The sequence below is a fragment of the Sus scrofa genome, chromosome 13 (assembly GCF_054392235.1).
Source record: "Sus scrofa isolate SSC_HxYL_T2T_F1_AM1 chromosome 13, Sscrofa_HxYL_maternal_Yorkshire_Landrace_v2.0, whole genome shotgun sequence".
Taxonomy (NCBI): domain Eukaryota; kingdom Metazoa; phylum Chordata; class Mammalia; order Artiodactyla; family Suidae; genus Sus; species Sus scrofa.
Window position 1 is genome coordinate 40,448,598 of NC_139395.1, and position 25,893 is coordinate 40,474,490.

A 25,893-nucleotide genomic window follows, 5' to 3' on the forward strand; every position below is an offset into this window, starting at 1 on the left:
GGTCACGGACGTGACTCAGATCCCGCATTGCTATGTCTCTGGTGTAGGCCAGTGGCTACAGCTCTGATTGGACCCCTAGCCTGGGAACCTCCATGTGCCGCGGGTGTGGCCCTAAAAGGACAAAAGACAAAAAAGGAGAAAAAAGGGAAAAAGGATTAAAGAATTCCTGGAGTTCCCGTTGTGACTCAGCAGTTAATGAACCCTACTAGCATTCATGAGGATGTGAGTTTAAGGATCTGGCATTGCCATGAGCTGTGGTGTAGGTCGCAGATGCAGCTCAGATCTGGTGTTGCTGTGGCTGTGGTGTAGGCCAGTGACTACAGCTCCAATTAGACTACTAGCCTGGGAACCTCCAGATGCCCTGGGTATGGTCCTAAAAAGACAAGAAAAAAAAAGAATTCCTACAAGTCAGTAATGGGCAAAAGGTTTGAACAGACATTCGTCCAAAGAAGATAAACAAATGGCCAATAAGCACATAAAAAGATGCTCAACATCATTAGACAACAGAGAAATAAAAATCAAAACTACAGTGAGATAAAATCTCACACCCATTAGGATGGCTATTATCAAAGAGAGACAACAGAGCACTATTCACAATAGTCAAGGAGTTCCCACTGTGGCTCAGTAGGTTAGGAACCCAACTAGTATCCATAAGGATGTAGGTTCATTCCCTTGCCTTGCTCAGTGGGTTAAAGGATCCAGCATTGCTGCGAGCTGCAGTGTAGGTCACAGATGTGGCTTGGATTTGGTTGTGGTAGCTGTGGCATAGGCTGGCATCTATGACTCTGACTGAACCCCTAGCCTGGGAACCTCCATATGGTGCAGTTCTAAAAACAACAGCCAAAAGGTTGAAGCAATCCAAGCATCCACTGAAAGATGAATGAATTTGTACATACACACAATGGAATCTTATTCAGTCTTAAAAAGGAATGAAATTCTTTTTGGTTTATTTTTTTAGGGCTGCACCCAGCATATGGAAGTTTCATATGTGGCAACCATGAGCTATGCCACAGCTCGAGGCAACACCAGATCCTTAACCCACTGAGCGGGGCCAGGGATTGAACCCACATCCTTTTGGATACTAGTGAGAGTCTTAACCTGCTGAGCCACAGCAGGAATGCCATTAAGGGGTAAAATTCTGATACATGATACAACATAAAGGGACCATGAAGACATTATGCTGACTAAAATAAGCCAGACACAAAAGGATAAATATTGTATAATTCCACTTATATAAGGTTACTAGGCAAATTCATAGAGGCAGAAAGTAAAATATTGTTTGCCATCCAGGAGAATGTGGGGAATGGGTAGTGGTGATGGTTGCATAACATTGTGAATGTACTCAATGCCACTGAACTGTATATTTCAGAAAGGTTAAAATGGTAAATTTTACATGTGTATTTTACCACAATTTTTAAAAAGACAGGCAATAATAAGTTTTGCTAAGGATGTGTAAAAATTGAAACCCTCACACACTACTGCTAAGAATGGTGCAGCTGCTCTGGAAAACGATTTGGCAGTTCTTCAAAAGGTTAAACATGGTTACCATATGGTGCAGCATGAAGCACACACCTACACAAAAATGTGCCCAAATATTCATACCAGCATTATTCATAATAGCCAAAAGGGGAAAATAACACAAATGTCCACAAACTGATGAATGGAAAAACAGAATATAACAGGATATTATTGGGCAATGAAAAGGAATATAGTACTGATACATGCTACAACTTGGATGAATCTTAAAGACATTATGTTCAATGAAAAAAGCCAGTCACAAAAGATCGCATATTATTATGATTCCACTTATTAAAAAAACATCCAGCATAGGCAGATTTCTAAGGACAGAAAGTGGCTGCCTAGGACAAGAGGGTAGAGAAACTGGCAGAAAATAGGAGTAACTGCTAATGGATACAGGGTTTCTTTATGGGATGATGACAGTGTTCTAAAATTGACTGTGGCAATGACTGCATAACTCTGACTATGCCAAAAGCCCCTGAATTATATACTTTGAACAGGTGAATTACATGGTGCGTCAATAAAGCTGTTATCAAGAACACCTATGAAGCATCTCTCTCTCGAGTACTTACTAAAATAAAAAAACCAGTGATAATCAAGAAAGATGACTTAATTGCAAATTTTGCAATTACAAACACAGTTCAGAGATTAACTTGCAATTATTCTCCTGCATCTGTATATTATGTCAAAAAAAAAATTCTATCTCTGCTCACCTTGGTCAAAGGAGAAGTCTTCTGTGGTGAATTCTGAGTCATATCCTCACCAGGACTTAATGTCACTGCAGTGCTAGTTCTTGGAGTAGGACGAGAACTGAAAAACACACACCAACTCACATTATTCAGATTTCAGAAACTTTATCCTCTGTTTAGTATTTCTGGGAAAAACACATCTCATGAAAAACACTAGACCACGATGATTCTACATGATCTCATTACATAATAAGTTTAAGTTCTAATTCGTATTTATATGATACTATTATTTTTTAACCTTTTTTATTCATTTATTTTTGGCCATACCCACGGCATGTGGAAGTTCCAGAGCCAGGAAGTGAACCCACACCACAGCAGTGACAACGTGGGATCCTTAACCCATTGAGCCACCAGGGAACTCCTTGTTATTTATTTATTTATTTTGACCATGCCCGTGACATGAAGAAGTTCTCAGCCCAGTGATCAAACTCAAGCCACAGCAATGACAACGCCAAGTCCTCAACTGCTAGGCCACCAGAGGATTCCCATGATTTTATTAATTTTTTAATGCCTGCTGGTCTGGCAGGACTTATGTAATAAAGCGGATCTGATATTCTACAAACCATGAAAAATACTTAATTTTATTTCGTGAAATATTTGAAATGGAAAATTACCTGGGTCCCTACTTAAGTAATAAGTTATAATGTGAATCTATTTATGACTCTTATCCTTATCAAAGGCTACCATACTCTGTGGGCTGCTCCATTATACCTGGGTCTCTGATTTTGAGTTTTTCATAGCTTAAGAAATTCTTCCACTTAGATCATTAGACTTTTTTTAAATGAATGCCTTTGAATTCCCAAATATCAAGATTCTTGCTCCTCTTGCCTTTTTATTCATTCCTTCAACAAGTACTAAGGTTACGAAGCATGTCAGAGATTGTACTAAGTTTTTTAAAAAAAAAAACTGAATGTAAAATGCCTAAGATGTATTTAGATAAATTTAACACTTTGCATTTATTTATTTGTCTTTTTAGGATTGCACCCGTGGCATATGGAGGTTCCCAGGTTAGGGGTCAGATTGGAGCTGCAGCCACTGGCCTACGCCACAGCCACAGTAACGCCAGATCCTTAATCCACTTAGCGAGGCCAGGGATTGAACCTGCATCCTCATGGATACTAGTCAGATTTGTTTCTGCTGAGCCATGATGGGAACTCCCAACACTTCATATTTAAATATAGGTTAAACAAATCAAGACGTTTTAGCTTACCATAACACCTGTTGTGAAATTAAGCTATTTCTTTATGAGACTAAAACTATAAATAAAACACAATATTTATACCCCATTAAAATTTTAAATACATGGTCTTAATAACTTTTAAAATACCATTCTGATTTTATTGTTTCAATGATTACAAACATCATTTAAGCCTCACAGATAAAATGACATTTAAAGAAAAACACAACTTGTTCTATTCTTCAGGTTTTTATCCAAATAAAGTCGGATTTTTTTTTTTTTTTTTTTCTTTTTAGGGCTACACCTGAGGCATATTCCACCAGGGTAGGCATTGAATCGGAGCTGCAGCCACCGGCGTATGCCACAGCCACACCATGATGGATCCAAGCCACAGCTTGTAGCAATGCTGGATCCTTAACCCACTGAGAGAGGCCAGGCATCAAACCTGCTTCCTCATGGATACTAGGCAGGTTGTTAACCCACTGAGCCACAACAGAAACTCTCTGTTTTATTTTGAGCCATGCCTTCGGCATACAGTAGTTCCTGGGCCAGGGATCAAAGCCACACCATAGCAGTGACCTGAGCCACAGCAATGACAAAGCCAGATCCTCAATCCACTGAGCCACCAGGGAACTCCAGAAATTTTAAATTCAATTTTATTTGAAGTACAAAATGAGGAAGTTTTAATCCAAATAAAAATAGGAAAGATAAGGTGGTTTGGTTAAGAATTTTTAAGAATACATAGCGAAGACTACATTTCATTGGCCAGCACTCAACAGTAACTTTGAGAGTAGAGAGTCAAACTGGAATTTGGCTTTTACCCCTGTCCTTTACTTCTGTGTAACATAGTTTGCCACCAAGATGATAGATACTACAAAAGATTTAGCTTTCCTCTCCCACGGATTCCTTACCTCTCTGTCATTTTACATACCTCAGAAGAAACATGGACTCATTCAACTGACCCCCAACAGTACTCTTAGGCTGCAACTCTGATGGATTTTCTGTGGCAGCAAGATAAAACAATATTATAAAACAATACTGATAAACAAGAATATGAATAGGACATAATGCTCAGAAAGAGATTAAGAGAAAGATAACACAAATCAAGAACTTTCAGAAAAAGGCTTTCTTAGCAGCATGATCATGCCCAAGTGAAAGCTCACCTAGCCTGAAGGAGTGACTGAGTCGCTGACCACTCTTATCCCCTTTGGCCTGTGCACCCTGAGGGCTCTGCAGAAGCTCCTTGGCATCTTGTGACCTGGAATACGCCATGTTTTTGCTGTTCAACAAGAGAAACCCAACACAAGCAAGCTTACCACTGAGTTTTCTATAGTTTTCTGTGAACAGAAGGTTGGAAAAGATACTTAAACTGCACATGAGATGTGGCAAAACTATGGAGTTAGAAAAGTAGTATTTTTCATTCAATGACTAAAATGAGCACTTACTACATGCAAGGCATTGTACAAAGAGATCTATAAATGTTATCCCGGAAAAATTAATAGCAGCGGACAGACTGGAGAAGGAAACAAGCACTCAAATTATCAATGAGCCAGTAGTTAAGTTTCCCTTTTATTTTTCCCCTTTCGGTACTGCCCAGCCTGGACTCAAAGGCAGAAAATACAATCAGAAGCCCCATGAGAAACCCTCTATTTCTGTTCCAAGGAACAGGAAAGGGGACCACTAAGGGTCAGAGCAGGGGAAATCCTCTAGTTTTATTGTTTGGTCTTCTGTTTCTCTTTTTCCATTTTGTCTGGCCCCAGCCTCCAGGTAACCCTGCAGCAGCTAGTAGGGGATAGCAGTCACTTCTGGCCAGGACCTAAAACCCTGACAGAGAGATAGCCTTTTCTCTAACCTGAGAGCTATGATCCCAAGAGGCAAAGCCCTATTGCTGTGTTCTCTTGTTTTTCCCACTTTGATTGTCCTCCTGCCACACGGCCCCAAACACATCCAGCAAGACATGAAAAACTGTAATACACCATGACTAAGTGACGTTTACTATGGGAATGCAAGGCTGGTTCCATGATGGAAAACCAATTTATCTAAAAGTCCATAATGAGAGTCTAAAGAAGAAAAATCACAGGATCATATCAACTTATACAAAAAGGCATTTGACAAAATTCAACATTCATTCAAACTGAAAAAAGGCAGTGACAAAAACCACTAGTTCATCAGAGTGGGCAAAAGGCAAAATGCTTTTATCCTAAAATCAGATACCAGACAAGAATGTTCACTGTCATCACTCCTGGTTCAATATCTTATTGTTAAAAAAAAAAAAAAAAAAAAGCCCTATCAAGGGCAGTAAGGTACGAAAAAGAAATAAAATGCATACTAATTAAAAAGGAAGACAGCCTCTTGGGGCAGAACATGATGGAAGATGGTATGAGAAAAAAAATGTATATAAAATATATTGTATGACTGGGTCACTACGCTGTACAGCAGAAATTGTCACAACACTGTAAATCAACTATACTCTAATTAAAAATGGGGGAGGGGAGATAGCAAAATAAGGTTAGAGGTGTTCTGACACTTGCTGAGGCTGATAGACCAGGTCCTAAGTCCAGTTTTCTGTACTTTGCATAGACCCTAATACAACGTGGAAACATAGTTGAAGCTCAATGGATCACAGAAATCGAAGTGCAGGAGAGACCTTAAATAGAATTCAGATTTCTCTACCCAAGACACTGAATTTGCCATGATTAAAATTAAGAAGTAGGAGTTCTCGTTGTAGCTCAGTGGGTTAAAAACCCAACATTATCACTGTGAGGATGCAGGTTCAATCCCCGGCCTCTCTCAAGAGGTCAGATATTCAGCATTGCCGCAAGCTGCGTTGTAGATCACAGATGCAGCTCAGTTCCAGGGTTGCTGTGGCTGTGGCATAGGCCTCAGCTGCAGCTCTGATTCAACCCCTGGCCCAGGAATTCCCATATTCCACAGGTGCAGCCATAAAAAGAAAAAATTTTTTAAAAAATTAAGAAGCAGACAACCAGTTACCATTAAATGAACTGAGGTGGGGAAACAGTCAATAAACAGGATTTTGCCTCTATTCAGTCACTTCTCACCTTGTTCTTTTCAAAATACCATCACTTTTATAAGTGTCCTGCACTAAGATGATTCGATAATAAAAATAAAGCATATTCATCAGGATGAGCTAAATTATGCTTTGATAACATACAATCCATAAATCCATGTGACTCAGAGTCTCCTAACTTTATGTCTCACTCATTCATGTAGCCACTGAAGGCTGGCAAGAATGTTATGCTCGCTGTAAGTCACTAAAGACCAGCCTGACAGCAAGTCCATTTGGACGTTTTCTCCCCAATCACCTCATCAGGAGAAAGAAAGCTGGCAAATCACACAGCGGCTCTTCAAGTTTCTATCCAGAAATAACAACACACCCCTTCTGCTCACAGGTCATTAGCCAAAGCAAGTCCCATGACTGCACCTAACTTGAAAGGGGAATATGAGACCCTATCATGTGCTAGCAAGGTGGGAAGTAAGCAGGTGAGCAGAAGTAATGACTGCTGTACCAAATCCCTGCCTGGAGAATAAGCAACTGACCATAAAATAAGCAAAATCAAGAGCACAATGTCATGACTAAACTCTTTATGCAACCCTTAATTAAACACATGCTTGATTTTCTTATTATGAAACCAATGAAATTCACGTCATTGAGGCTGCAATAACAATAACGGTACAAGTGTTTAATAATCACGGACAATACACAAAGATAAGTTTACACTACCTGACGTTGGAATCCTCGGTGCTCGAGTCCTGATCTTGTCTAGTGAAAGCGTCCTTCCAAAATGAATGCTGCAGGAGGCCTGCCCAAGTTAATCTTTATAAAACATAAAATGTTAAAATTCTATTTTAACATGGTTTACCATGGAGAATTCCCAAAACATGTCCCAGTTACATCCATCAGGTTTGTTTCACACATTCCTTTTTTTGAACTTCACTTTTAGAACTTCATTCAGAAACGACTAAGATCATCAACCTCATGACTCTACATAGTCACACTTCTGTTTAGGAGTCAAAACATTAACTAGTTGACCCATATTAAAATGACTTTAGGCTTTCTTTAAAACCCAGCCTCGGAGTTCCCGTCGTGGCGCAGTGGTTAACGAATCCGACTAGGAACCATGAGGTTGCGGGTTCGGTCCCTGCCCTTGCTCAGTGGGTTAACGATCCGGCGTTGCCATGAGCTGTGGTGTAGGTTGCAGACGCGGCTCGGATCCCGAGTTGCTGTGGCTCTGGCGTAGGCCGGTGGCTACAGCTCCGATTCGACCCCTAGCCTGGGAACCTCCGTATGCCGTGGGAGTGGCCCAAGAAATAGCAAAAAGACAAAAACAAAAAAACAAAAAAAAACCCAGCCGCATTGTTTTACTACTTAAATAGAGTATACTTGAGTACTCAGAATGGTTAAGCCTGACTAAAATTCAGAAGCAAAAAATAAAGTAATTTCTATCTGATTCATAGAACTACTTTGATTAAAATTAAAGCACAAATGATAAAGAGAAACAATTTGAAACCACATATAATAGCTCTTTCATACAAAGGACTCCAAAAACTCACTAACATCAGAGAAATAAAAATTACCAATAAAATGGAATTTCTTTTTCATCCATCAGATTGGCAAAAATTTCTAAGAACAAAGCCCACTGCAGGAAATAACGGGAGGGAAGGAGCTTTCTGATATCACTGGAACTATAAATCCACCAGCGTTCCTAGGATGTGCGGCAAATACAAATCAAACTTTTTAATGTTCTTAGCCTTTGGCCAGGGACCTTAGTTTGGGCAATTTATCCAAAGGAGGTAACTGCCCAAGTGAATCCCAAAAAAATATTTACCGTAGCAGTCAGTGTATATGATATTCTATATCAAGAAGTGCTCTAAATGTTGTTATTATAGGTTATCATATGCAGCCATTTAAAATTACCAAGTTGATACATGGAGAGAAAAAAAAACTAGGCTATGCAGAACGGTAGTCTCTTTTATGCAAAAAAGTACTTAATGGGATATAAATATGTGGCAATGTGTCCTAAATAAAAAGTTATAAATAAAATAAAATAAATGAAGTATATTTATATCCTGTCAAAAGATAGGAGATTATCCACCAAACCAACACTAATTCTAAAAGCATTCTGTTGTAACATAGGAGTATCTTACAACTTCTACAAGCAGCATTTTCTTCTACAGTTTTTCTCTTATATTTAATGAAGATACATTATATGCTACACTAAATTTATTCTTCATTTTATACCCTGAAGCAGAGACCCCAAACACTTGCCTTCAAACCCCTAGTTACCTAGCAGCAGAACCTGAGCTAGAAACTAACTTCTCTTGTTTCCCAGGCCAGGGAGACCACTGCTCCATTCACTTCCCACTCCCCCCTGCCCTACACCACTCCATACCATAAGGATTTCTAACTTCTTGCCAGCACTGCAAATCACACGAAAAATTCACACTGCGCCTATTTTCTTATCACTTGATATCCCCAGTATGACCAGAAAAGGTATGTATGGATAGTATTTTAACGAGAATTAGCTCTTCCTAAAATCACAATATTGCTCAGTTAGAAGTTATTACATTAAGTATCTTGACAGTATTTCCCTACTCTAACAGTCTAAGACAGTTTTAGCCTGAAATCCACAGTGGAAAAAAATGTTACTTTTTGTATTTGGGAGTTACAAGAAAATCTGTCATACTACAAGGCGGCTATTTGATACATTAAAAGACAAAGTCACTCAGTGTAAACTCAGATTTATTTTTTTTTTTTTTTTTTTTTGTCTTTTTCCGGGGCCACACCCATAGCATATGAAGGTTCCTAGGCTAGGGGTGGAATTGGAGCTGTAGCCGCCAGCCTACACCACAGCCACAGCAACACCAGATCCGAGCTGCATCTGCGACCCACACCACAACTCACAGCAACGCCAGATCCTTAACCCACAGAGTGAGGCCAGGGCTCGAACCCGCAACCTCATGGTTCCCAGTCGGATTCACTAACAACTGAGCCATGATGGGAACTCCTCTTTAAAAAAAAACAAAAAAAAAACAGATAATTTGAACAGCTCTTCCTATATTAAGAACAGTACAATTTTAGAAGTACATTAAGGGAAAAAAAAGATTCCACTCCTAATTCTCGTTAAAATACTATCCATACATACCTTTTCTGAGGATCTTTTTGAAGTAAACCATCAAGCAAATTAATAAAATCTGAAGAAGCTTTAGGACAAGAAGAATCTATACACAAAGTAATACCCAAAAAGGAAAAAAAAGCAGTAAGTAGCTGAACATACATCCTATAACAACATTTAAAGTAATAATACTTTTTCATTTGTTTGTTTTTAGCCACACCAGGAGCATGTGGAAGGCCAGGGAATCAAACCCATGCCTCAGCAGTGACCCAAGCCGTAGCAGTGACAGTGCTGGATCCTTAACCTGGGAACTCCAAAGTAATGGTATTTTAAGCACATACATTATTTTTAAGAGAAGACTGAATACATTACTAACAATTACAGCCTCCATTTAAAGGGGGAGGGGACGAAAACTAAAAACATGTTTCCCTGGACCACAAAAAACATGAATCTCAAAAACTAAGTTCTTGCTAACCTCTAAACTTTCTTTTCATTGAACAGCCCCAGGGAAGCTTACCAGCCTGACAAACTCATACCCTTTTGTCTTCAACTATTATGCCTCACTTTTCAGAGGCATTCTTAACTTGACCAGCTTTGTTTTAGAATACACTATGATTAGAATATTTGCAATTCCTATTTTAAAGATCTTATAACATGAAAACAATCACAACATTTTGATACTGTCCAATCCCATTCATTGCCAAGTGTTTGTCTTTTTAAATTAGACAGGTATATACCGTGGTCAAATCATCAGCCTATGGTTAAAAGAAGTGGCCATGAAGACACTGGCTAAAGACATAACAAAGCATCCCTGAAACAAAGCCATCAAAACAGACGGTGCTACTGGGCGCTGTGGCCACAGGCTGATGAAGATCCCTGTGAAATAATTACACTTGGGTCACCAGTGGTATCCTGACTGGAGCTTTGATGTGTTCATCCTCAGATTTCTCTTCCCTGCATAAAAAAAAACCTTTAACTTACAGGAAAAAACAAAAATCAATGCTATGAGTATTTAAAAAAAAAGCAGGAAATCATTATAGGAGACAGTAATGAGTGATTTCTACAAAATCACTAATAAAAAAGAAATGTGCCTTTTTAAGAAATATCATCCATTTTTCAAAACAAAGAGTTTTGGTTTTTTCATCCAGGATGATTCTCTAAATATTAAAAATATTCTGTATTCCTATTTCTTCCATTAATCACTTCTGAAATTTTTTTTCTTTTAAAAACTCACAACCAGAATTCCCGCTGTGGCGCAGTGGAAATGAATCTGACTAGGAACCATGAGATTGTGGATTCAATCCCTGGTCTCGCTCAGTGGGTTAAGGATCTGGCTGTAAGCTGTGGTGTAGGTCGCAGACGCAGCTCGGATCTGGCGTTGCTGTGGCTCTGGTGTAGGACGGCGGCTACAGCTCCGACTCAACCCCTAGCCTGGGAACCTCCATATGCTGTGGGTGCGGCTCTATAAAGCAAAAAAATAAATTAATAAAAATAAAAACTCGCAACCTTATTTTTCATAAAGTCCTGTTTTTATTTCTATGTCTTAAGAATCACACCTTTGTGGTGTACAAACAAGTATATTATGTTTTACCTTTTTGGTTTTTTACATCCTTTCCTTAAAATTGTTAATGGTAAATCGTCACATTAATTACAATTTGTATGATTATGATTAAATTTCTAACACTTTAAAAATACTACAACTATATATCTTCATTAAAAGACTTTAAGGAGTTCCCACAATGGTGCAGCAGAAACGAATCCGACTAGGAACCATGAGGTTGCGGGTTCAATCCCTGGCCTCACTCAGCAGACTAAGGATCCAGCATTGCCGTGAGGTGTGGTGTAGATTGCAGACTCGGCTTGGATTCTGTGTTGCTGTGGCTGTGACGTAGGCCAGCAGCCTAGCCTGGGAATCTCCATATGTCGCAGTACGGCACTAAAAGAAAGCAAAAAAAAAAAAAAAAAAAGGAGTTAACAGACTTTAAAAGCTTATCAGGGTAGCATTCTGATTCATCAAAATAAGGGCTGAGAAATGCCTAGTTTGTTCCTATACTAAATAGAAATAACTAAATGGGACATGAGTACATTAAGTACATACAAAAAAACAAAAGCTTGAGTTTTTTAAATATTTAAATTAGACTTCTTTTGATATAGAAGCACAAAGTGTATTTTTAAATGAGGGAAATTCTTAGTAGTACTTTGAATCCTCTTAAAAATGGCAAAGGAAAGGCTAACATTCCTAAAAATACCATTTTTTGACTAGAAAATATAAACTTGAGGGATTATGAATCAATAAAAACAAACTTTTGGATAAAAGTGCACCTGAGTCACTGTAAAAAATAATTACATTTATAATAAAAAATCTTACCTTTTGGAATAGGTGGCAAAGGATCTTCATAAAGAATCTTTTCAACTAATTCTGATAAACTTTCTGAGAAGAATGGAGGTTTTCCTAAAATCATGTGAAAATTGCACAATTAAACAACAGTTTGCTATCATCAAATAATAATTATTAATAAATCTCATGAATAATTCTTAATAAATCTTAACTATAGATAATTCAGCATTACTTGATTTCCAGGAAAAAAATACGTATACAGCAATAACTACTTATTGATTGCCTAGTACTTACCAAACACACTGCCTATACATTTTTTACAGTGCTGTAATTCAAAATTCATCATGCTAACAAATACGCAAATTCACTTATGGACCACTACCATGACCCAAGAGCTACACAGGCCCCAGGACATATCTGACAATTCATAGTGACAGGTGCCTTTGGAAGATTTTCTGCTAATACTCACTTTTTAGTAGTTAGGCATACCTAACATTGCAGATGATCATCATGAAAAATACCTCTATGTCCAAAGTCCCTAAAATATTGTATACGCCTACACACCAAGCAAGTCAATCAAAATCAATATATAGAAAAATTTGGAAAAAGCAGCTTTTTCGCATTTTATAGGTAAACTATGTGCAACTATAGATTTAACCTTTTTTTTCCCACTTTTTTTTTAGGGCCACACCTGTAGCATATGGAAGTTCCCAGGCTAGGGGTTAACTTGGAGCTGGAGCTGTCGGCCTACACCAGAGTCACAGCAACACCAGATCCAAGAAGGATCTGCAACTTACGCTGCACCTTGCAGCAACACCAAATCCTTAACCCACTAAGCAAGGCCAGGGATCGAACCCACATCCTTACGGATACTATGTTGGGTTCTTAACCAACTGAGTCACAATGGGAACTTGTAGATTTAACCTTTATGTGTGTGCCCTGCTCTGATTTTAAACTTAACCATAAAGTAATCACCTGCAAACATTTCATAAAGCAGACAGCCCAAAGACCAGAGGTCACTGGTGATGGAGAAGTCGGTACCCTTCACAATTTCTGGAGCTGTATAGATAGGAGATCCTAAAAACACAGGAGAAAGGACAGCTTTATTAGGCATTTGTATTGTTCCCAACACAAATCTACCTAAAAGAGACCAGGTGAGGTGAAAAAAGATGGGAGGAAAACATGCTCATGAATATAACTTCATGCATAGATCACATTTTTTAACATTTTCTAATGTTATGGTTCCGTTTTGCAAGACTATGTGAAAATATTTTTAAAAACTAACATTAACACCAACATTAATAGATCCTTCAGGGCTATACACCACTCCCAGAGACCAGCGGTCAAGCCCACCACAAAAGCCAGCCACTGACGGATGTCAAAAAGCAAGGTTTTTACTTCAAGTGCCTACTGATCAACACACTTAAGACTGTGAGTTTGCAAAGCCTCCAGAGAAACAGAAATGGTTTTACTTTATCTTTATTCCACAGGGATATGAAGGTGAGGACTAATGCATATGACGGCATCCTTCATCCTTGATCAAAGAGGCTAATGTGCTCCCATCATGGGGACTGTTCTTAAGATTAAGCTCAGAAATAACTCAAGAGTCACTGGTGGAAACTCTGCCATTTCTCCTTAACACAGCCCTCTTTCCCTAATGAAAGGGGAAGATTTCAAATACACGTTCCTGAAATCTATTGCCTTCCCTATTTTCTATAATAAAAGCACAGCCCACAATATTCATTTTCAAAGAATGCCAGTCATATGATAAAAGCATAGTCCACAATACTCATTTTCAAAGAATGCCAGAATGTAACTTGGGGATTTAAAAAGCCTTCTTCTTGGGCACAAAATTTTACTCCAAGACCGGCCCGGAAAGTTAAATTTCCTTTGTTCATATTAATGAGGCCTATGGTCACCTGCTATTCCCCATCCCTTTCCCTCTTTCCCCACATCCAGGGCCATTCGATACAAGCCCAAGGATGGTCCCCTCTTCCACAGTGCCCCTGGCTTGCTGGTGAGTCTCCACAGCTTCAGTGGTCCAAAGTCTCAAGTACTTGCACCGGGAACTTAGGGAAAAAAGACCTTTACCATTTCTCGCAAAAGTTCTGGTATAAGGAGTTCCCATTGTGTGGTTCAGCAGGTTAAGTACTTGACTAGTATCCATGAGGAAGCAGGTTCGATCCCTGGCCTCGCTCAGAGGGTTAAGGATCTGGCATTGTTGCAAGCTTCGGCTTATGTCACAGACACGACTCAGATCTGGCATTGCTGTGTCTGTGGTGCAGGCCAGCCACTACAGCTCTGATTTGACCCCTAGCCTAGGAATCTCCGTAAGCCACAGGTGTGGCCCTAAAAAGAAAAAAAAAAAAGTTCTGATATAAGAGGAGTTCTCACTGTTTCATGGGTGAGTTAATGATCTGGCTTGTTTCTCCGGCCTTGCCAATTGGACCCCCTGCCCTGCACACTGAGTTAAGGATCCGGCACTGCCACAGCAGCTGCAGCTTGCAGTCAGTCCCTGACCTGGGAACTTCCATATGCTGTGGGTGCAGCCAAAAAGGGGGGAAAAAGTTCTGGTATAAGAAATATAACTTCACACTCTCCCCTCAATTTCCGCAATCTAACAGCCAAGGCCCCATCTCACTGTCAAAAGCACCATCCCAAGGAAGCACCCCTAAAAAAAAATCGCCCTTACTTCCAGAACATCAGGTATACAACTGAGTATCTCCTGAACCACTAGTATGTGCCAAACACTGCTTTAAGTGCCAGGGATTCAGCAGCAAGGGAGACAATACCTACCTCCTCGTGTTCACAAGGAGTGACCAGTGACAAAGCCTGTGCCTTACATGGCATTAGAGCCACAGGGAAAACTTCAGGCCCTGGGCAAAGCCATCCTTAAATCCAGACTTCTCCTGGTCATTATTATTGTCAATACATTATTTGAGTGGCAATGTAAAAGGTGGCTATTACCTCATAAACACACGACATGGGCAGCCCACAACTCAAGTTCTGATCTTGAAGCCCTCCACATACTTTTATTTTTTTTTCCTCTTGTCTTTTTGCCATTTCTTGGGCTGCTCCCACAGCATATGGAGGTTCCCAGGCTAGGGGTCGAATCAGAGCTGTAGCCGCCGGCCTACACCAGGCCACAGCAACGCAGGATCCGAGCCGCATCTGCAACCTACACCACAGCTCACAGCAATGCCGGATCCTTAACCCACTGAGCAAGGCAGGGATTGAACCCGCAACCTCACGGTTCCTAGTAAGATTCGTTAACCACTGAGCCATGACGGGAACTCCCCTTCACATACCTTTGACTCTACTTTTCATGTTTTTCTTCGGTACATTCTCTCCACTATCACCTCCTCCTTCTTCTGCTGCCACCAAGGCAAAGAACTCTTCCAAATTTTCACCTTCTACTTTGGCCAAGCAAAAATTACTGAACTTCAGTGTGCCAGGCCCTTCCAAGAGTATCTATAAAGATTAAAAAAAAATAACACATGTTCAGAAACAAATTTATTTCAAATTGCAACTCCATTAGTACTAGTACCTCTTACAATCTCACTACAGCATTAAGTACTAGCTTTCTTGCTTCATCATAATTCAGACAATTAAAAAGAAGCCAAAGAAAAATAAATCCAACATTTGAATAATAATACAATCATATATTAAACTGTCCATTCTCCGATGTATGTGATAAATGTATCATATAATCACAGAGAGAAAGTACAGTCTTTTGGGAAAGATTAAAAAAAAACAATCTATATTCATCAGCCCTCTGTGACAACTAAAAGAGGATTTAAAGACCCACCCATCCTAGATTTGTTTATCAAAGGAGGAAGTATGGATTTTGAAGTTAGAGACCTAGATATGAGCCTAGGTCCACTACTTACTGGCAGTCTGACCTGCACAATTCACTTAACCTCAATCTGAGTCTCTTCACCTACAAAATGGGGGAAATGATTTGGATTGTTGTAAGGATTGAGGTTATAAGTAACACAAAGGGCTTTTATTTATTTATTTATTTATTTATTTATTGTCTTTTTGCCATTTCTTGGGCAGCTCCCGCGGCACATGGAGGTTCCCAGGCTAGGCCGCTGGCCTATGCCAGAGCCATAGCAACGCAGGATCTGAGCCACGTCTACAACCTACACCACAGCTCACGGTAACGCCAGATCCTTAACCCACTGAGCAAGGGCAGGGACCGAACCCGCAACCTCATGGTTCCTAGTCGAATTCATTAACCACTACTCCACGACGGGAATTCCCACAAAGGGCTTTTAACAGTGAGTGGCTAGAGTTCCCACCATGGCTCAGCAGTTAAGGAACCTGACTAGGATCCATGTGAATGTGGGTTTGATCCCTGGCCTCATTCAGTGGGTTGAGGATCCGGCGTTGCCATGAACTGTGGTGTGGGTGGCGGACTCGGCTCAGACCTGGTATGTTGCTATGGCTATGGCTGTGGCATAGGCCAGCAGCTGTAGCTCTGATTGGACCCCCAGCCTGGGAACCTCCCTATTATGCCGTGGGTGTGGCCCGAAAAATAAAAAAAAAAAAAGTGAGTGGCCTGTGATAGGTGTCAAGTCTGATATAATTTGTGATAAGAAGTAATTTGTTGATTATTGAAATCATGCCAGGAACCCCTATTCTATCTTATCTTCCCTTGCAATGGGTGAGGGAGGGCTTTTTGGTCTTTAAAGAGCAGTTTAAAGTCTACTCAACTTCTAATCATAAATACCAAGGATGTCTGTTAGTCTCCCACAGTGACTTTTAAACTTCTTTTGAGCACCTGGAGGCCTTGTTCAGAAAAACTACTAGTCCTATCCCCAGAATTTCTGATTCAACAAGTCTGGGGTGGAGCCCAAGAATCTGCATTTCTAACAAGTCCCAGGTAATGCTGATGCTGCTGGTCCAGGGAACACACTTTTTGAATCACCAGCAGGGAGCAGAAAAAAAAAATTTTTTAAGTCAGTCAATATTTTAGACTTTGCAAGCCATAAGGTCTCTGTCCTGACTGGAAGCTCCTAGATTATAAACAGCTGACACTAGACCTTATTAAAGAGCTCCCATACAGAGATGGGCACATTACAGCCTTTGGGCCAAATTCTGCTACTGCCTATATTTGTACAAGCACAAGCCAAGAGTGGTTTTTGTGTTTCTAAACTGTTGAAAAAAATAAAAGTAATATTTCTTTCCTATTTTGGGGGGTTTTTTTTGTTTGTTTGTTTGTTTCTTTTTTTAGGGCCGCACTCCCAGCAAATGAAAGTTCCCAGGCTAGGGGTCAAGTCGGAGCTGCAGCTGCCAGTCTACACCACAGGCACAGAAACATCAGGTCCGAGCCGCGTCCCTGACGCAGGCCACAGCTCATGGCAACACCAGATCCTTTAAACCACTGGGGCCAGGAATCGAACCTGCATCCCATGGACACCAGTAGGTTTGGTTTCCACAACCGGAACTCCCAAAAAAGTAACATTTCTTGACATTTGATAATTACAGGAAATTTACATTTCAGTGTCCATAAATACAGTTTTCTTGAAACAAAGCCACATTTACAAACTGTCTATAGCTGCTTTCATGGCTGTAACACAGTTAAGTGGTTATAGACATGACCTAAGTATACAAATATTTCAAACAAGAACTTCTAGTCATTATATAGAGTTTTTAAGGAGTTTTTTTTTTTTTTTTAAGTTCACTTATGTCCTTATACCGATGGCCTACAATAATGCTTAACCAGGAAATATTCAACTTTTCATTTCATTGCATTCGCACTAACAAAGGAAAAGTAGCAGACCTATAACACATACAAACGTGTAAGAGCTCCAACTTATAAAGATAACAACAGATGTCACTGAGAGCATACTATCTCCCTGAAAGTGTTCTAGAAGTTTAACATAAATATACTACGTAATCCTCACATCTCCCTGAAATACGTATCTCCATTATCACAGGCAAGAAAACTAAGGTGCAAAAAGAAAGAAAGGGTAACTCGTCCAGGGCACACAGCTTCTAAGTGGCAGTCAATGTCACTAAGACACTAAACAGGTGTTATGACTCTTTTACACTGAAACACATTTATTTATGGGTAGTTTTACCAGAAAAATATTTAATCCATAATATTAGTAACCATACATATAGAGCCAAGAATGCTATTATCAAATTAAAATTATGGCTTTTAACTGCGTACTATAGGAATGAAGAGTCTCGTTTTATACATCTATTGAGTTCATCATTCACAATAAACCTCAAGAACAGTCATTACTCAAAGAACCCTCAAAGGAGGGGACACTTTGCATTCTAAAAGCTACTTCAATGGGTAGCTAAATAGGAACCTAAAGTACAATACTGTATGTTTCCTTTAATTAAAAAAAAAAATGTTAACTTAAAATTTCAAGACGTTCTATATCGAAATTGCATCTAAAAATAAAAACCCCTTTCTGGAAGCACTTATAAACTAAGACATAAACAGGAAATCAAACTTTCATGAATTACCTTCCCAGGAGAAATGTCACAAAAGAGAATTCCGAGTTGATGAAGATGATGTAATCCAGTAATCAGGTCAATCCCAAATTCTCTCACAACATCTTCAGGAAGGTTTTCATCTTGAGCAATAACCATTTCTAAGGAACCACCTGCAAGTTGAGTTAAATTCCCCACTTAATTTTGTGTTTCTTTCTTTCTTTCTTTCAGCTGCCCTGCAGCATATGGAGTTTCCGGACCTGGGATCAGATCTAAGCCACAGCGGCGGCAATGCCAGATCCTTAACCCACTACGCTGGGCTGGGGATCGAACCTGCAGCGTTCCCAAGATGCTGCTGATCCCCTTACACCACAATGCGAACTCCTAAATCACCCACTTGTACCCACCAAATTACATAGTGCCTCTGAGAGGTTCCATGCTGGGACCTTTGCATTAAAACATGGTAACATCAGTACACCTGCAATCTGCCAGGAAAAACATACATATGAACCAACAGTGATCCATGCACCCCCCAAAAAATCCCCACGCTCCAGAGCCAGGTCAGGAAGAACCACCACCAGGTCTGGAAGAGTGGTCAATAAGAATGCTGGGAGGATGAAGGGAGAAATCATTCTGGTGCTATGATTTCTCATTCCAAATCCCTCAAGGGGAAAAAAAAAAAAAAAAAAAAAAAAAAAAAAGTACAAAAATTTAGGTTAGTTTATTGACCTAAACTGTGCATCAATCACATTAGCATAATCATGTTGATTCCTATGCAAGGTTAGGTCACATTGTACAAGTACTGTATGGCCAAAAAAAAAAAAAGGTTCTCTTCCTTAAAGGTAAGAAAATCACCAACTTCAATGCATACCACTGATGAAATTAAGGACCAAAGGCAGACACACTGGGAATTCCATTTCTGTACCTTTTCAGGGTCCCAGTCACATCTCTACCATTTAAGGGCTGGAAACAAACTTTTTTTTTAGGGTCAAGATAACAACAGGAGTTGAGTTCAGAGAACGTACACTTCTTAGCTGGCATCTGACAGTTCAATCAGAATTACTGTGATGAAAGTAGAAGATACTCTGGGCTTTGTTCATTTGTTTGGTGAGTGAAGAATCATTTCAAACACAGACATATATCAGAGTTAAGCTATTACAGTGGCCAGGGGTCACGAATAACAGCTGAAGCAAAAAGGAATATAGACTGAGTGTTCTGATCACCTCAACAGTATGAATACACCTTATGAAAGTAATTAAAACATAGTCCCCTCCTTTTGATTCAGAAAAATCCAAATGAGTTATTATTCCAAATAATCTCTTGCATGATTCTATTTTATAAATGCTAAGTGCCAACAGGTAAGAGACTCATAAAGCTAGAAATATTTATATCTTCACATTTAATGATTCTTTATTATTACTCACTATACAAACAGAAGTATACTGTGGTACTTGTTACTTTTTCCTAAAGACACTGAAACTAAAAGCCAGATAATCTCTATGTATTTAGTCACGTTTCACCATGTATATAGGTCTAGAAAGTTATATCAAGCAAGAGCAGTAACATGCTATCTCTAATTATTGTTAGGCGGTGTTATTTGTTGAGTCATCTTTGTACTTTCCCACACTGCTTAAGTTTATATTAAGAGCAAGTATTCTTTGCATAAAAGTAAAAAGATGAGCACTTTACAAACTAATTAGCTAAGAGCTAGCTGACCTAAAATAGTTTTTTATGTATTGAGAAAGCTTGTTTGATAAGCACTAAAAATATTTCTAAGTTTCCTATAGGCGATTTCATAGTATTTTATACCAAAGTAAACCCCAAATTGAATTTTACATTGTCTTCCTCTTACCAAACATCTTAGCTCTTTTCCTGTCCCTGGTATCAAACCATAGTTGTTCAAGTTAACGTAGTCAATAGTATTAACACTATTTATATTTTTAATAGAAGGAAAAACAGAAAATAACAAAAGCTACATGATATGTTTTTTAAAAACCACATAAGGTGGCTGTAATTGTAGCACCTCTTACACACTTACCTGTGCAGAGTTCTACAACTAGCCAGAGATGATTGCTGGTTTCATACCATTCGTGAAAAGTTACAATATTCTTGTGTTTAATTTCATGGGTGAGACGGACCTATAAAAACACACAGCATTCACACATCAAAAAAAAGTTCTTAAAACCCTTGTATCTACGAAGAAACCCCTAGACACACGACTGGAAAATACATAAAGAAACAGTGGAATTTATGTAGTGGACTTCTATATAGACATTAAGAATGATGTTTATGAAAGCTGGTGACATGGAAAAATGCTAATTCAATGTATAATCGTTAAAAAAGAACAAAACCTAATGTAATAGTTTTGAGTATTTGTGTGAATTAACACTGAGGAAATAGTCATAGGAAAATGAGCACAGGTTACACAACAAAATAGCACTGTTGTGAGTAGAATTACTGAAGTTTTTAAATTTTTTCTACTTCTCATTTTCTGTTTCCTATAGTAACTATACAGTACTTTAATAATCAGAAAATAATAACTTTGAAGGAGGAAAAAAAGCTTTACTAAGTAAAAATAACCTAAAGGCTCAATAATATAATAATAGTTAAATCAGTTGTATATCAGGAGTTCCCAGAGGCTCAGCAGTTTAATGAACCCGACTAGGATCCATGAGGATGTGGGTTTGATCCCTGGTCTCGCTGAGTAGCTAAGGATCTGGCGTTGCTGTGAGCTGCAGTGCAGATCGCAAACAAAGCTCAGATCTGGTGTTGCAGTAGATGTGGTGTAGGCCAGAGCTGTAGCTCTGTTTTGACCCCCTGCCTGGGAACCTCCATATGCCACTGATGCAGCCCTAAAATGACCAAAAAAAAAAAAAAAAAAAAGTTGTATATCAACTTATTATTAGGCCAACATGAAAGCATTTACTGAATTTTATAACAACATGGAAAAATGACATTGTTACAATGTTAAGTGAAGGAAGCAAGAAACAAAAATACCATGATAAAAAATTTTCTAAACTCTTAGAAAAAAAAAGACTGGAAGAAACAAACCAAAACAGAACAGTGATTGTATTCAGATAACACAATAATGCTGCTTTCTTCCTTCTGTTCATTTTCCATATTCTCTAAATGTTCTATAATGACAATGTGTATTACTTTTATAATTTTTAAAAGAAATCGCAAAGAATTCTGTAATTTTCTTTGTAAACATATTCCTAGTGAATCCTAATATCAATTTATTTAGATTACTAAAAGAGGAATCATTACAAGTATACTGATCTTAAAATGTACATTTCCCAAAAAAACACTGAGTTAAAAAAATGTTTTTAATTAAAATGTATACTTATATTAGATTACAAGAATATCTGTGCAACAAAAACAAGAGTGAATTTAAAACTCAATAGTAAAGATGTAAAAGCCTGTCCATTAAAAAATACTAAGGTGGGAGTTCCTGTCATGGTACAGCGGAAACGAATTTGACTAGGAACCATGAGGTTGTGGGTTCGATCCCTAGCCTTGCTCAGTGGGTTAAGCAAGGCCAGGCGTTGCCCTGAGCTGTGGTGTAGATTGTGCAGACTGAGCTCGGATCTGGCATTGCTGTGGCTATGGTGTAGGCCAGCAGCTGAGCTGTAGCTCTGATTAGACCCATAGCCTGGGAATCTCCATAAGCCACAGGTGTGGCCAGAAAAAGCAAAAAAAAAAAAAAAAAAAAATATATATATATATATATATATATACACACACACACACACACACACACACACTAAGGTGCTTTGGAGATTTTGCTTTCTCCCTTGAAAAATCCCATTAAATATAAAAAGAACTAAACCACCACAAAACTATACATTATTAGCAAACCATCAAGAGCCAGAATTGCTGATGACTACCAACATGCTGTGGATCCTCGCTGTCTCATTTTCTTAAAAAAAAAAAAATCATGGCATTCCCATCATGGCTCAGCGGAAACGAATCCAAGTAGGACCCATGAGGTTGTGGGTTCGATCCCTGGCCTCGCTCAGTGGGTTAAGGATCCAGTGTTGCTGTGCGCTGCGGTGTAGGTCACAGACGAAGCTCAGATCCCGCATTGCTGTGACTGTGGTGTAGGCCAGCTGCTACAGCTCCAACTCAACCCCTAGCCTGGGAACCTCCATACGCCATGAGTGCAGCCCTAAAAAGACAAAAAGACCAAAAAAAAAAAAAAATCATATATAGGAGTTCCCTGGTGGCTCAGCAGGTTAAGGATCTGGCATTGTCAGTGCTGTCTCTCTGATTACTGCTGTGGCACAGGTTCAGTCCCTGGCCTGGGAACTTCTGCATGCCATGGACAAGACCAAAAATATCATATACAAATTCAACTGTCACTCAAAACAGGCTAATGGGCCCATAATTTGTAGAAATATAGAGCTCTTTGTTTCAGAAACAGAATTTAGCACACTCTAGGGACAACTAGGTGGGCTCATGTTGTAACAAAAATAAAGGAAAAATGGGGAATTCCCAGTGTGGCTCAATAGGTTAAGAATCCAATGTCAGCAGCTCAGGTCCATGAGGAGGCACAGGTTCAATCCCTGGCCCAGGAACTTCCATGTGCTTCAGGTGCGGCCATAAATAAATAAATAAATAATAAAGAAAAATCAATCTACATGACTTAGAAGACAGATGGGAAGAAAACCAAACATCTGAGTGAAGAAGGGAGAATTGGAGGAGCACCTTGTAATACATCCCAACATGAGGTCACGAGGGAATGGGGAGGACACTAGATGAGCATATTTTAACACACAGCCACTGATTCAGGCAGGAGAAGGGGGTCCTCGTGAAAAGGCAAAAGGAGTATGGAAACCCCAACAGAATTCAGGCTACAGCACACTCCTCCAAGCTTCCCCATCACTCAAAATATATCAACTGCCTACTGTTCCTGACACTGGGCTACCAGTCTCACCCTCCACCCTCACCTCAACCACCCATCTGTGGCCTGTGCTGGCCGCCAGGGGAAACTTGCCACAAAGGGCTACTGTGCTCTTGAGAAGCAGCTGGTCTGAACTGGGATGAGCCCCCAAGTATAAAATACACACCAGATGCTCAATATTTAACATCAAAAGAAGAAAAATGATCAATATTTTATATTGATTCCATGTTGAAATAATACATTGCACATAATAGATTAACATACATTAATAAAATGAATTTCACCTATTTATTTTCCTTTTTTTTTTTTTTTAGGACCACACCCAAGCATATGGTGGTTCCCAGGCTAGGGGTTGTATCAGAGCTGTAGCTGCCAACCAACACCACAGCCACAGCAACGCAGGATCTGAACCGTGTCTGCAACCTACACCACAGCTCACAGCAACACCAGATGCTTAACCCACTGAGAGAGGCCAGGGATTGAACCTGAGTCCTCCTGGATACTAGTTGGGTTCGTTAACCACTGAGTTACCATGGGAACTCCTATTTTCCCTTTTTCAATTTAGATACTATGAACTTTGAAATTAGATGTATAGCCCCCACTGTATTGCTATTAGATAGTACTGCTAGATTTTTTTTACTAATGACTGTATTTTCTCCAAAATCTCTTCTACACACCCTAGTCCATGACTATCACTCACTCTCTAGTTCACTCACTCTAGTACTCCAAGTCTGGTTCAATTCAATCCTCCACAGAGACACAGACCAGGCAGAGCTACTTCCATTCAGGATTCCCAATCTCCAATGGCCCCAGTCAGTCTGTCCTCCAAGTGACTATTCACACCTTTTCTTTCCTCTTTTCTAGAACACTGCCTTCCCCTCCCCCCATCTCCTAACTCAAGACTTAATCTTCTCATCTCAGAGAAATTCCTCAGGTTCCCAACTCCAAATCTACCAACTAACGTGTATCTTGTCTCATATAGCTAGCTGTCTTCCCTTAACTGTTCACATTACTTTCAAAAGCCAACACCTTCTCCTGCCCCTAAGAACAACTGTTTTCAAAAATCAAAAGACAAAAAAAAACGAAAATAACAAATGTTGTCGAGGATGTCTAAAAATGGGATCCCTTGTGTACTGTTGGTGGGAATGTAAAATGGTATACTCTCTGGAAAACAGAACGGCATGGCAATCCCTCAAAAAATTAAACAGAATTACCATAGAAGAGTTCCCCCTGTGGCACAGTAGATTAAGGATCCAGCATTGCTGCAACTGCGACGTAGGTCACAGCTGTGGCTCAGATTTGATTTCTGGCCTGGAACTTCCACATGCCGTGCATGCAGCCGAAAAAGAAAAAAAAAAACAAGGAATTAACATAGGATCCAGCAATTTCACACATGGGTATGTGATTAAAAGCAGGATCTTGACATATCTGTATACACATGACCAAAGCAGCATTACTCACAATAGCCAAAAGGTAGAAGCAAACAAAGGGCCCAGAGACAGGTGAGTAAGAAGCAAAATGTGGTATGTACACATGGTAGAATATTATTGTCTTAAAAACAAAAGAAATTCCGACATATGCTACAATGTGGATGAGCCCTGAGGCAACCATGCTAAGTGAAATAAGTCACAGAAAGACAAATTTTGCATGATTCCACTCACAGGAGGTACCTTTCAGGGATAGAAAGTTAGAGCGGTGATTACCAGAGGCCAGGAAAAGAGAAAATGGGAAGTTATTGTTTAATGTGTACAGAGTTTCAGTTCTGCAAGATGAGAAGAGTTCTGGATGATTCAACAATTGAACTCTTGGTACTTACCCAAAAGAGTTGAAAACTTATGTTCACACAAAAACCTGCCCTCAGGGAAATCTCTGTACCTTCTCCTTAATTTTGCTATGAATCTCAAAGCACTATTAAAAAAAAAATCTTAAAAAGGAATTCCCATTGTGGCACAATGGGATTGGTGGCATCTCTGCAGCATCAGTTTGCAGGTTCAATCCCCAGCCCGGCACAGGGGGTTAAGGATCCAGTGTTGCTGCAGCTACAGCTTAGTTCCAACTGCAGCTCGGATCTGATCCCTGGCTGGAAACTCCATATGCGGCAGGCTGCCAATAAAGAAAAGAAAAAAAAAAAAAAACTGTAAAAAAAAGTTCTGGAGATGGTGATGGCTGCACAGCAATATGCATGTGCTTAATATCAAACTGTACACTTTATTTTTTATTACTCAATGAATTTATTACATTTATAGTTGTACAATGATCATCATGATCCAATTTTGTAGGGTTTCCAACCCACAACCCCTACACATTCCCCCACTCCCCAAATCAAACTGTACACTTTAAATGGTTAAGATGGGAGTTCCCATCATGGCTCAGCAGAAACAAATCTGACTAGTATCCTTCAGGATGCAGGTTCAATCCCTGGCCTGGGTCAGTGGGTTAAGCATTTGGCGTTGCCGTGAGCTGTGGTAGGTTGCAGACATGACTTGGATCTGACATTGCTGTGGCTGTGGTGTAGACCAGCAGCTACAGCTCTGATTAGACCCCTAGCCTGGGAACTTCTATGTGCCGTGGGTACAACCCTAAAAAGACAAAAATAAAATGAAATGAAATAAAAAATAAAA

At 39.5% G+C, this 25,893-nt stretch overlaps 1 protein-coding gene across 30 annotated transcripts in view; it reads right to left on the reverse strand.

Annotated features, from left to right (window-relative positions):
• The window catches only part of ULK4 (unc-51 like kinase 4), a 540,161-nt gene that overhangs the window by 502,832 nt on the left and 11,436 nt on the right, over positions 1-25,893 (reverse strand). For 15 of the 30 annotated variants that reach the window (XR_014822773.1, XR_014822771.1, XR_014822769.1 and 12 more), the window contains exons 3-12: positions 20,408-20,507; positions 18,403-18,542; positions 15,225-15,387; positions 12,892-12,993; positions 11,947-12,030; positions 9,609-9,684; positions 7,187-7,279; positions 4,608-4,723; positions 4,376-4,445; positions 2,232-2,328 (exon numbers count right to left, since the gene is read on the reverse strand). Coding sequence is in view for 15 of the 30 variants with exons in the window: in XM_021070411.2 (XP_020926070.2) it covers positions 2,232-2,328; positions 4,376-4,445; positions 4,608-4,723; positions 7,187-7,279; positions 9,609-9,684; positions 11,947-12,030; positions 12,892-12,993; positions 15,225-15,387; positions 18,403-18,542; positions 20,408-20,507 (1,041 nt within the window). In the remaining 15 variants the exon portion in view is untranslated. The remainder of the gene's footprint in view (positions 1-2,231; positions 2,329-4,375; positions 4,446-4,607; positions 4,724-7,186; positions 7,280-9,608; positions 9,685-11,946; positions 12,031-12,891; positions 12,994-15,224; positions 15,388-18,402; positions 18,543-20,407; positions 20,508-25,893) is intronic. The other 15 variants (XR_014822772.1, XR_014822770.1, XR_014822779.1 and 12 more) reach the window with 3 other exon arrangements.